The sequence below is a fragment of the Gadus morhua genome, chromosome 9 (genome assembly GCF_902167405.1).
Source record: "Gadus morhua chromosome 9, gadMor3.0, whole genome shotgun sequence".
In the NCBI taxonomy this organism is placed as follows: Eukaryota; Metazoa; Chordata; class Actinopteri; order Gadiformes; family Gadidae; genus Gadus; species Gadus morhua.
This window is the reverse complement of record NC_044056.1, coordinates 14,901,113-14,913,573: the sequence shown is the minus strand read 5'-3', so window position 1 is coordinate 14,913,573 and position 12,461 is coordinate 14,901,113. Positions and strand designations below refer to the sequence as shown.

The 12,461-nt window shown below is 41.7% G+C and overlaps 1 protein-coding gene across 3 annotated transcripts; it reads right to left on the bottom strand.

Annotated features, from left to right (window-relative positions):
• Positions 1-5,052: 5,052 nt before the first annotated feature.
• LOC115551483 (kelch domain-containing protein 10) lies at positions 5,053-12,452 on the bottom strand. 3 transcript variants are annotated; one of them, XM_030367262.1, is made up of 12 exons: positions 12,230-12,452; positions 11,588-11,656; positions 11,381-11,496; positions 10,939-11,031; positions 10,076-10,297; positions 8,796-8,950; positions 8,514-8,662; positions 8,351-8,435; positions 8,188-8,254; positions 8,045-8,092; positions 7,469-7,608; positions 5,053-7,174 (listed from the first exon to the last, which is right to left on the bottom strand). In XM_030367262.1, the coding sequence occupies exons 1-12, from the start codon at positions 12,271-12,273 to the stop codon at positions 6,965-6,967; spliced, it is 1,398 nt and encodes a 465-aa protein (XP_030223122.1). In that variant the 5' UTR covers positions 12,274-12,452; the 3' UTR covers positions 5,053-6,964. The 3 variants fall into 3 exon arrangements, with proteins under 3 accessions (XP_030223122.1, XP_030223124.1, XP_030223123.1); XM_030367264.1 differs by having other exon boundaries at positions 11,381-11,656; XM_030367263.1 differs by having other exon boundaries at positions 11,588-12,435.
• Between the last annotated feature and the right edge of the window lie 9 nt (positions 12,453-12,461).

Sequence of the window (12,461 nt, the reverse complement as noted above, 5' to 3'; positions counted from 1 at the left end):
CTTTGAAGTGAGGTATAGACAGAATTTCACATAAGTTCAGGCACTGGTTGATGTGACCATATTAACCGGTGTGCTGACTTCGTGTACACAAGGAACCATGTGATTTTACTGCATAGATTTTGAGAAATGTTCATTTGAAAAACGTACACATTGCACATTCTCGCCTTTGAAAGTTGCATTATGTCAGCACTTTGAAGTGAGCTATAGATAGAATTTCACATAAGTTCAGGCACTGGTTGATGTGACCATATTAACCGGTGTGCTGACTACTTGTACACAAGGAACCATGTTAGTTTACTGTATAGATTTAGAGAAAATGTCATTTGAAAAACGTACACATGCATATTCTCGCCTTTGCAATATTGCATTATGTCAGCACTTTGAAGTGGGCTATAGACAGAATTTCACATAAGTTCAGGCACTGGTTGATGTGACCATATTAACCGGTGTGCTGACTTCGTGTACACAAGGAACCATGTGATTTTACTGTATAGATTTTGAGGAATTTTCATTTGAAAAACGTACACATGCATATTCTCGCCTTTGCAATATTGCATTATGTCAGCACTTTGAAGTGAGCTATAGACAGAATTTCCCATAAGTTCAGGCACTGGTTGATATGACCATATTAACCGGTGTGCTGACTACTTGTACACAAGGAACCATGTGATTTTACTGTATAGATTTAGAGAAAATGTCATTTGAAAAACGTACACATGCATATTCTCACCTTTGCAATATTGCATTATGTCAGCACTTTGAAGTGGGCTATAGACCGAATTTCACATAAGTTCAGGCACTGACTGATATGACCATGCTAACTGTCATACTGACTACTTGTACACAAGGAACCATGTGATTTTACTGTATAGATTTAGAGAAAATGTCATTTGAAAAACGTACACATGCATATTCTGCTGGCCAATGGAGTCGAACGTCCGCACTGGCGGCCAACTTGCCACCGTCAGCTGCTCACCCATAACACTGTGTTTGTAGTGGTACATGTACTTTTTAAACCATAACCACCTTGCTACATTTTCAAACGGTTTGTTTTGTTCTAAACGTCAGAGATGTAGTTAAGGCACTGCATATTTGATACTGATGAATAATTATGTTAGTTTCTAAAAAAATTGAATAATGTTCTAAAATAGGTAGCCTATAATATTATAACCACGTTAATAACGTTTGTAAGAAACCAAACCGTTTGTAAACCGGTTGAAAATGTAGCAAGTTATGGTTATTTAAAAAGTAGATGTACCAATACCAACACAATGTTATGGGTGAGCAGCTGACTGGCAAGATGGCAGCAAGTGCGGACGTTCTAGACGCCGCCGTAAGACATCTAGTATTCTATATCTCTGGTCTACACACGTAGGTGAAGGCTTTTATTTTGAAAACGTTGCGAGATACCACCCAAAGGCTGTTTAGAGTCAAGGCGCACGAAGATTTTGTGTGACGGCTGGCTTAACCGCGGATGAACGAATAGCGGCTCGCTTGACCGCAGTCTTCAGATCAGGATTGGGTCGTGCTATCGGTACCTATCTTACGCCGACGACAAGGTCAGCAAGACATACCTGCTTTATATTCAGAAGCTCAAGATACTCTCAGTATATCACTAACTGCGTCCACCGTGCTCTTTGATCATGGACTGAATGTGGTCAGCCGAGATCTTCCTTAGGAATGGGCTATAATTATCAAAAATTATCATGGAAGAAATATTATATGTATTCATGATATATATATATTATGAATACAGTATGAAACATGAAATCATTTATATAGGCCTACCAAATGGAGTCAAATGTTATGATGGTATATATATATATATATACAGGTGCTGGTCAAATTATTAGAATATCATGAAAAAGTTGATTTATTTCAGTAATTATATTCAGAACGTGAAACTTACATATTATATCAATTCATTACACACAGAGTAATATATTTGAAATGTTTATTTCTTTTAATTTGGATGATTAGTACTGACAATTACTGAAAATCCCAAATTCAGTATCTCAGAAAATTAGAATATTAGTTACGACTAGTACAAAAAATGATTTTTTAGAAATGTGGGCCAACTGAAAAGTATGAACATGGAAAGTTTCAGCATGTATGGCAATCAATACTTAGTTGCAGCTCCTTTTGCCTGAATTGCTGCAGCAATACGACGTGGCATGGAGTCGACCAGTCTGTTGCACTCCTCAGGTGTTATGAGAGCCCAGGTTGCTTTGATAGTGGCCTTCAGCTCTTCAGCATTGTTGGGTCTGGCATCTCGCATCTTCCGCTTCACAATACCCCATAGGTTTTCTATGGGGTTAAGGTCAGGTGAGTTTGCAGGCCAATCAAGAAGAGGGATACCATGGTCCTTAAACCAGGTACTGGTAGATTTGGCACTGTGTGCAGGTGCCAAGTCATGTTGGAAAATGAAATCGTCACCTCCATAAAGTTGGTCCGCGGCAGGCAGCATAAAGTGTTCTAAAACTTCCTGGTAGACTGCTGCATTGACCCTGGACCTCAGGAAACACAGTGGACCAACAGCAGCAGATGACATGGCACCCCAGACCATTACTGACTGTGGAAATTTTACACTGGACTTCAGGCAACGTGGATTCTGTGCCTCTCCTGTCTTCCTCCAGACTCTGGGACCTTGATTTCCAAAGGAGATACAAAATTTACTTTCATCTGAAAACATAACTTTGGACCACTCAGCAGCAGTCCAGTCCTTTTTGTCTTGAGCCCAGGCGAGACGCTTTTGACGTTGTCTCTTATTCAAGAGTGGCTTTACACGAGGAATGCGACAGCTGAAGCCCATATCTTGCATACGTCGGTGTGTGGTGCTTCTTGAAGCACTGACTCCAGCTACAGTCCACTCTTTGTGGATCTCCCCCACATTTTTGAATCGGTTTTGTTTGACAATCCTCTCCAGGGCGCGTTTATCCCTCTTGCTTGTACACTCTTTTCTACCACATCTTTTTCTTCCCTTCGCCTCTCTATTAATGTGCTTGGACACAGAGCTCTGGGAACATCCAACCTCTTTGGCAATGACCTTTTGTGTCTTGCCCTCCTTCTTTAAAGTATCAATGGTCATCTTTTGGACAGTTGTCAAGTCAGCCAAGTCAGTCTTCCCCATGATTGTGTGTCATACAGAATCAAAACGAGAGACCATTTAAAGGCTTTTCCAGGTGTTTTGAGTTAGTTAGCTAATTAGAGTGTGGCACCAGGTGTCTTCAATATCTGACCTTTTCACCATATTCTAATTTTCTGAGATGTTGAATTTAGGGTTTTCATTGGTTGTCAGCTATAATCATCTTCTTTTTGGCAAAAAACACTTATAATGTATCAGTCTGTTTGGAATGAATGTATACATTCTACAGGTTTGACTTTCTAAATGGAATTAATGAAATAAATCAACTTTTTCATGATATTCTAATAATATGACCAGCACCTGTATGTATATATATATATATATATATATATATATATATATATATATATATATATATATATATCCATTGTGTGTGTTGAATCGTTATTATGGTTAATTATTAATTATATGATATATTAAGAGAAAACATAACACATGGTCTAAAAATAATTTGACATCAAATGGAACACACATCAATAATCTCGGTAACAGGAAAACCATTGATTAAAACAAAAGATTCAGTATCTCAGACAATGTGAATAATGTGTTGTTGACTGCAGAGTCTGAAGGTGACACTCTAATCAGCTAATTAACTCGAAACACCTGCAAAGGTTTCCTGAGCCTTTAAATGGTCTTTCAGTCTGATTCAGTATGCTTCGCAATCAAAGACTGCTGACTTGACAGGTTTTAAGTCAGCCTCTACAAGGAGGTTAAGCCTCAAAAGTTCATTGCTAGCTGGCTGTTCACAGGGTGGTGTATCCAAGCATATTCATAGAAGGTTGAGTGGAAGGGAAAAGTGTGATAGGAAAAGGTGCACACAGAGATAAAAGCAACAGGGATAAAGGATTGTCAAGCAAAGCTCATTAAAAATATTGGGGAGCTTCAGAAGAAGTGGAGACTGAGGGAGGAGTGAGTGCCTCAAGAGCCACCACGCACATAGATCCAGGTCATGGCTACGACTGTGGCATTTCTCGTGTCAAGCCACTCCTGAACCAGAGTCAACGTTAGAAGCGTCTTACCTGGGCTTAGGAGAAAAATAAGTGCTCTGTTAATCAGTGGTCTAAAGTCCTTATTTCAGATGTACAGGTTCAGAAGTACATTTTGCATTATAAGGAAGGATGGACAGGCACATAATCCATGTTGCTTGAAGCCCAGTGCGAAGCTTCCGTCAGGTCCAGAGATGATTTGGGGGAGCCATGTCATTCTCTGGTGTTGGTCCACTGGGTTTTAGCAAGTCCGAGGTTAACGCAACGGTCTACCAGGAACGAGTGCAGAAGCAACCTGGGCTTCCATAACTCAGCAGTGCCCTGGGCTGATCGACTCCACGCCACAACGCATTGATGCAGTAATTCATGCAAATAGGAGCCCCAACCAAGTACAAGTGAAAATACAAGAACATACTTTTCAGAAGGCCGACATTTCCTTGTTAAAAATACTGAATTTTGTTTTTTTTCTTGAGCTGTAAGCCATAATCATCTAAATCAAAAAAATAAAACAAATGAATGCTGGAAATATTAACTTTGGGTTTAATAATAGTATAGTATAATAATAATTTACATTTTTTAATTGAATTATTGCAATTAATTAACTTTTCCACAATATTCAAATGTATTGAGATGCACCTGTAGGTATCCAGTGACACAAATGTTAAATGAGGCCTACTCAACAGGTTTAGAGGCTTTAATGGTTTCTATATGTTTGACTCTCGGCAAAAGGCTCAAGCAAGAAGACCTACCTGCACCTTAAAGTCATGTATCCACTATCACTTTTGACAACAGTCAATCTATCTCCATACACCCAACACACATTGGGTATTTTAAATAGGCTACTATAGCCTACATTTAAAAAAAAAGCAGGTTTATCTAAATCTCTTACTACAGAGACAATTCCATGAATTCAAACTGTAATATGCTGTAATATTTTAATTGGAAACACTTTAGAAAAATTAGTCAATTATAACAGACAACATTCATTGTTTCTCATTTCAGTCTTTATCCTCCAACATGCACTATTTTGACATGCAGAATATTTTCAATAAGTCCTTCATATCAAATGAATAGGTCAAACAAATGTTTTGGTGTCTTCTAGGAAAGGCAAAGTATCCACTGGAAATGCCAGCCACAGGCATTTTGCATGCTCAGTGTTTGTAAGGCCATTAATACAGTAGGACTGACCATGTAACTGCCGATTGGAAATGGGATTGGAGAATGGGACTAAATGCCAAATCCCATCACATTAATCAGAGTGAAAATCTTGCCAATATAATATTTGCAGTCCAAATGACCTTATGGTAAGTGTTGACAATTCAAATGCAAAATATAAATATTGTTAATGTCAAGTATTTCTAACAAATGATTCAGAAATTGGCTTACGTTTTGATGCCTCCGGGTGTTGATATTAAAAAGTCCTCCATTTCATCAATAAATAATGTTAATGAGCAATTGCATGTTTCTCATCATTCTACCACTTTCAGATGTTGACATTCAGTGAAAGCCCATCAAGCCGCTATGAATAATGTAAACCAAAAAAAATAAGTATGTACAGCATGTAGACAGAAATTCCCAATAATGAATGAACTTGACAAAAACTCAGAATGTTATAAATAATATCTTTGAAGAGAAAGAAAAATGAATAAACATTTGTTCAAACCGTGAGAAAGGCTTCCCGATACAAAAAAAAGTTGCTAAACTTTGAAAGACATTATCATACAACAAATGGCTCAATAATTCAGAGCAGCAGGTGGGTCACATTAGGAAAACAAGTAGCAATAATGAACCATTTAAAACACACGTGATGGGAAAGCCATTTTAAGGACCCATTTGAACGTTTCTTTTTTAAGGCACGAGAAGAAATTTAAAGTGATGGTGCTGAGCCATGTTTGGTGACACAAGATCCTGGTTGGACATGAAGAGGAACTACAACATATGCATACTGGAAATTCACAGTGTGGTCATGTAGCTGAGCAGCCTGTGGTTCCTCTGGTCCCGGTAATATGTTAACCTACTTACTATTGACAAAAAAGAGACTAGCTGGAAATTATATTTCACATGTGTTATTTCATAACCCGTGGTCGAACGTTATCTTCGAGGGGGGGGGGGGGGCACGTGCAAGGTGCTGGCTGAGAAAATAAGTCTCACAGCAAAGGCAATACCAAACAATTTCCTCTGACAGGTTTCAACGATATTAGAAACAGAAAACTATCTGGTTTCGACCAAGTAGTTGGGTTTCCAACTACTTATAAAAACAGAACTCTAACTGCAACCATTTAGCTTAACTGTGTGAAGAGTTGGGACGTGTTTTGTTATGCAGCAGCTGACAGCAAATGTGAAGGGTCATAAATGCCCGTCAGAAATTGGTATTCGCAGAAAAAGATAAAACCGAGGACGTCTATGATTAAAAACAGGATTAGATCTCCAGTCTTCAGGCCATGGTTTCCACTTCGGCCTTCCACAAAGGCCTTGATGAAAAAGCTGATAGCTTTTCAAGTTGTATGCATTTCTTAAAAATAGAAAAAAATAAATAATTAAGAATGGCACTAGCCAGGAACAGGAACAAGAATTGAAAATTCAAAGTGACAAGAGTGAGAGCAGGCGGTCAGTCATGAAACTAAAAATGAGGTCATACATTCATACATATTCCGTAAAAAAGGACCACATTTCAATACGTGCACACAAAATAACAAGGTTTAAAAAGAACAGAGCAGACAACCTAAAAAAAAAAAGTCTCAGTTTCCGGTCATCACTACATCACAGCCGCCCATCCAGGGCATTGTTATTTCGAGGCCTTCGGCTCCGCAGCCCTGGGGCTTCAGGTCCAGGTCTACTTGAGGCGCTGGATGAGGGAGTGTGTGAGTCCCAGGCTGTGAAGCTGGAGGCTGGAGAGCTGGGGCAGGCGAGGGTAGGCCTTCAGAAGCCTCTCCAACGTGAGCTCCAGTAAGCTAGGCACCACCAGCCACACCTTGTACAGGGAGCCCGTCCTCCGGTTCTCCGACAGGTTGACCACCCCGCCGTGCACGTACATGCACCCGGCCTGGGGGACGGCGGGGAAAGAGGCGTCCAGGGAGGCGTTACAGAGTGGAGCCATGGCTCGCTTATTTGGACTCCCAGCTAATCTGTTCTGGATTATGATGCCTATTGCCAATCATGCTCATAATTACATATAGGCCTACATTTAAATACAATACAATAACCTTTAAGAAATATATAAAATCACATATTCTATTTGGATACAAGAGTCTCCACAATGACTATAGTAAAAAGAGGGCTGCATTGGGATTAAAAGGTCAGACCTTTTAAACAATAGCATTGAATACAGTGCACTAACCGGTGTGATAGCAGCACAGTGGAAGTAAGCAGGCTCTGGCATGAGGGCGGGCAGTCTGCTCCACTGGTACGTCTGCAGGCTGATCTTCCACAGGTCTGACAGTATTTGTTCCCCGTTGTACCCTCCACATATAAACACCTCTGTGGGGAAACACAGTGTGAACTGTGAAGGGCTGGTACCTAATAGTCCCCTCCCCCAATCTCTGCACAGGATTATCCAGGCAAACTTGAAATTTATTCTTACATGATTTATTCTGATTCCAACTTTTGAGAACTTGTTTGAAATGTTTTTATGAAGGACTGCTGCCCACTGTTCCATTTACTTGAAACATGACGCTGCCCTAACAACATGACTCAATTCTCTTTTTCCCATTCATGGATGTCTAGGGCATGCGTGTGTGTGATTAATGATAAAAAAAATAAACTGAGGCTTTGTGAAGGAAAAGAGTAAGGTTTGTAGCAGGCAGATCAAGTGAAGGTATTAGCTTTATGAGGGATAGGCAGGTGAATCCTCAGTGTGTAAACTAGTAGTAGAAGGAGTAGTTAGAGGACAGTCAGGAGTTTCAGCTGGTCCTACCGTCTTTGACTTGCACACAGCTGTGACAGCGGCGAGCAGCAGGATAACCTTTTGTTCACAGGGTAAAAATAAACAAGCATGGGGATCAAATATGAGCTTAAAATCTCCTGCAAATTAGAATGTGTACACTCACACTCACACACCTATCTTTTCATGAGGTTTCGTGACGATCCTCTCCCAGCAGTTTGTCTCAAGGTTGTACGCATGAATCTGACAGATTTCAAGTGGCATTAAAATGACTGCACGACATGTTTTTGTTTATTGTGTTCATCGTCGTTGTTTGTTTGCAGGCAATATCTTTAATACCTTGTCTAGAGGATATGACGTCCAGGAAGTCCCGCCTCCTAGAATGTAGATCCTCTGTGTGTCGTGAGCGAGCTCATGTCTGTACCTGAGTGGTGGGGGTTAATCAAACATCCTTCAAACATCAGTATGAGAACCCATGGTGCTGGTCAGGGATTGGACTCACCTTTCCTCAGGGAGATCTGTGGGTGCATTCTTGGGTTTGAGGTGGACCCAGATGCGTGTGGACAGGTCCAGCCGGTGCAGGTCTGTGCTGTAGAAATAACCCGTCGTTCCTCCAAACACATACAGGTAGCCATTTATAATGACCATGGCCTGGCGGTGGAGGCAGAGTAAGAAGGAGTGACTAAATAGATATAGAATATGAGATGGAAAACACCTAGGTCAGCTGGAATGCATCTTTAAGGGAAAAGTGAACCTTGGATTGGGGAATAAACCCTGGGCTAACCTGTCCGTAAATCCGGTTGGGTTTCTGGCCCCTGCAGTTCAGGAGGTTCCATCGCTTGTAGTGTATGTTACAAACATGGACGTCGTTGCCGTTGTTTTCACCGAATGGTATCCCCGTTCCGCCAAACACAAGCAGGTTGTTGCCGTGCATGACCGCTAGGAGACAGGAGAGCACAGAATACCAGGCTCAGGGCTTGGAGCTGCAGGACATCCAACCCGCTATTCAATGCGGGTCTCTCCCTGGTATGGAGGGTTAGGCTGAATTAACGTCCTTCGATCCCCTCTTCTGCAATGATCCACGTTGCGACTGGGATGTTTACAGCCCTACTTACAGTCGTATTTTCCTGTCACGTTAATGTGTACACAAGGGGGGCAGTGTAGCGTTTTCCGATACTAAATGTATGAATCCCCAGACTCCTCTTGTAAATATGTTGAAAAAATGAATTATGAAAGGATATGTATGATTTGGAGCACAAATCATAGAAATGCATTGACAAAGGGTTTGGTGCATCACAAGCAACTGACAATAAAGTTTTAATTTTGCCGTTTGTATTCAAATTATTGTATTCTCTGGCAGTTAAAAACTAAACAAAACAATGTTCCCGACCGATTTGTAAAGGGATTACTTGACGTGCGCGTTGCTATGCTGTGGCAGGACTGCAGGTATTTGCATATGTGTAGGTCATCGACTGCCTAAGGGGTGTTCTTTGAGAATGGAGGGTTCCTCTGTCTCTACCTGGTAGGGGGAGGTTAGGACAGAAGGCCTAACCTCCTTCTGTCCTAACCTTAGGTTACAGGCTTAACCCCTAACCTTCCCTACCTCTACCTGGTAGGGAAGGTTAGGGGTTAAGCCTGTGTCTCTACCTGGGAGGGAAGTTTAAGGGAGAAGGCCTGGGTCTGTACTTGGTATGCAGGGTAGGCGCTGGACTCTACCTGGTATGGAAGCCAGGTAGAGTAGGGTAGGGTAGGGTAGGCCTGGACTAGACCTGGTATGGAGGCTAGGTCTGGTCTACCTGGTATGGAGGGTCAGAGGGATAGGCCTGGTCTTTACCTGTATCGAGGGTCAGAGGGATAGGCCTGGTCTTTACCTGGTAGGGAGCATTATTGAGGGTAGGTTTGGTATACCGGGCATGCAGGGTGGAGGTGGGCCAGGCCATGATCTATTTTGTATGGAAGGGTAGGTCTGGTCTACTTGGTATAGAAGGTTTTTGAGGGTAGGTCCAGTCTCCCGGGTATGGAGGGTCTCTGCCTAGCTCGGAGGGATAGGGGGTTGCGGCCTACCAGACATTGAGGCCAGCTCAGTTGGCATATAGCCCTCGGTGCGGAGCTGCTGCCAGGTGGCCGTGGCAAAGTGGAACCTCCACAGCTCCCTGAACAGCGGGTAGTCCTCGTTCTCAGAGCCCCCGGCGTCATCAAAGTCTGGGTTGTAGCCTCCGAACACATAGAGGTTGGCGTTGTCTGCTACACAGCGGTGTCCGCTGCGGGCAGGGGGGGCATAATGTCCTGGGGAGGGGGAGAGATGTTCAGCGTTAACACGTAGCTCATCCTCCCCCTTGCGCTGGCGTTCACAGCGTAGGATTAACTTGAAGGCTTGTTGCTGCATGTACTTCTTGGGAATTAGGGATTTGAGCCGACTTTTCTAACATACCCACTTTACCTGACTTTTTTTTTATTAATAATATCACCTGCTAGATGTCTACTATAGTTGGCTACTGGACTGCTGTATAATCCATTGTAAACAATTAAATGAGTCCCATTGTGAAGACCCCAGGGGAAAGGGGACATTTTATTGAAAGACAATTGCAGTTCTCCAATTAAAATAAAACATTCAGCGCAAGAATGCCTAGGTTTAAACTTAAGGTGAGGGGGTCTAAATGTTGAATGCAACATTTATTACTCATCCCAATGTTAAATGTGTTCTACTGGAGGTATAACATAGTGGTATGCTACTTAAATACTTCCACATATGCGTTTTATTCTCCATCTCTGTTGTGTGTTTCCGAACAGGTTGCACCAACTTTCACATAGGCTTTACTTGTTCGTATAAGGTGTATGGGAGAGCATGTTTGGGAAAGGCGTAGATCACTGTGGTTGGGGGATCAATCTCTTAATAAACGGTCAAATGTCATAACATTTTACTCCACCTTCTCTCAGAAAACGGTTCGGGATCCGCAGGTTGGGGCATGATGGAGAGAAGATCCGACGAGCCTGAAGCCATCGCACTCTCTTCTTAGAGCCTTCAAACCAATGTATAATAGTTACACAAATAGCGAACACATCATTGGATGTATACTTAGGAGTTTTTCGGACTGCAGTCGATGAGTGTATCAACTGCAGAATGTGACTGCATAAAAAAAACTAATGTCAGATTAAATGTATTGGCTTCCGTAGCAATAGCTAGCTTTACTCGTTTTGCTGCGGTAGTCAAACTTGGCATTGCAGACGCTGCCTAATGCAATGCTGCATCATGCACAACCAGAGATAGATCTTCATAAGGCTAACGCCATGACGATTCGCCATTAAATCGAGGCATGCTTGACATATATGTGCTCTGCACTTGTGGACCATCTGCTTTTGTTTACAAACCTGGATCACGAATGGACAGCCTCCACGACAGTTTCTCGAATTTATTTAGTTGATTGAGGCCGCAGTTTCCCACACCTTCCACGATCGACATTGTAAACGGAGTGCAAAAGCAAACACTATCGCAGACAGTGATAGTGCGCCACAGGTATTATGTTATTTTTGAAGCACCAATCAAGTCAAAATAAGTAAAAACCTGCTGCAACTCACACCGTCACAGCCAGCTGTAGTGCTCTGACCAATCCGGAGCAGGGGTGGGCGGTGCGTCTCCGACAAGGGCTGCAGGCGTCCAAGGAGAGCTCCATTTACACAGCATATTGGATTCCATTCCAGACATTGCAACAATGGCAATATCTGGCACAGACGCACTCGCAACCGGTTTTCTCATCAAACGATACATACATACATGAATATACCGACAGATAGACCGACAGACAGAGACATAATCTGCTGTGTTTGTGTATGCACATACATTCATATATAGGGCTACATCATACGTACACACCAACGTTGCTGTGTATTTACATGCATACATACATATAATAACATTAAACAGTATAATTGTCTGTCTTAATTGCTTCCCTATAGCATCCATACATCCAATAGTATATATTCAATTATGTATAACTCATCACATAACTGTGTGAAAAAGTATTCCGATTTTTTGTAGAACAAAAAGATGTACTTTTGGAACTCAGACAGGAATGTATATTTGTATAGGCCGTAGATAAATTACATTTATACTTTAATGTAAGCACAACTAACGATTGGTGATCAGCCACACTAGTATAGTTTATATATGTTAAAAGCCAAAGTCTGTAGTTTTAATTTGTAATTTGCAAAATGACTTACCTATATGTACATATATGCGAACTACAAGTGCATTGGTGGGTCATTAAACCTCACAGCTATTAACACACAAAATAAGGATGGATTTGGGTCAGCCCTCAAGCACCTCGTCAAATTTGATATAGATTGTCATCTTAAACTACACAGAGAGTATCGCAAAATAGAGAGAATACCATGGCAATGTTCTGTGTTTACTCTAGTCAGTTATGCCTGCCTCTGCTGGGGCCCCTCCTCT

Coding starts and splice junctions, on each gene's coding strand:
- LOC115551483 (XM_030367262.1), bottom strand. CDS start 12,273: ATGACCCACCAATGCACTTGTAGTTCGCATATATGTACATATAG. Junction 7,609..8,044: donor CTGTGTGCAAGTCAAAGACG/GTAGGACCAGCT, acceptor GTTTCCCCACAG/AGGTGTTTATATGTGGAGGG. Junction 7,175..7,468: donor ACTGTGCTGCTATCACACCG/GTTAGTGCACTG, acceptor GCCGTCCCCCAG/GCCGGGTGCATGTACGTGCA.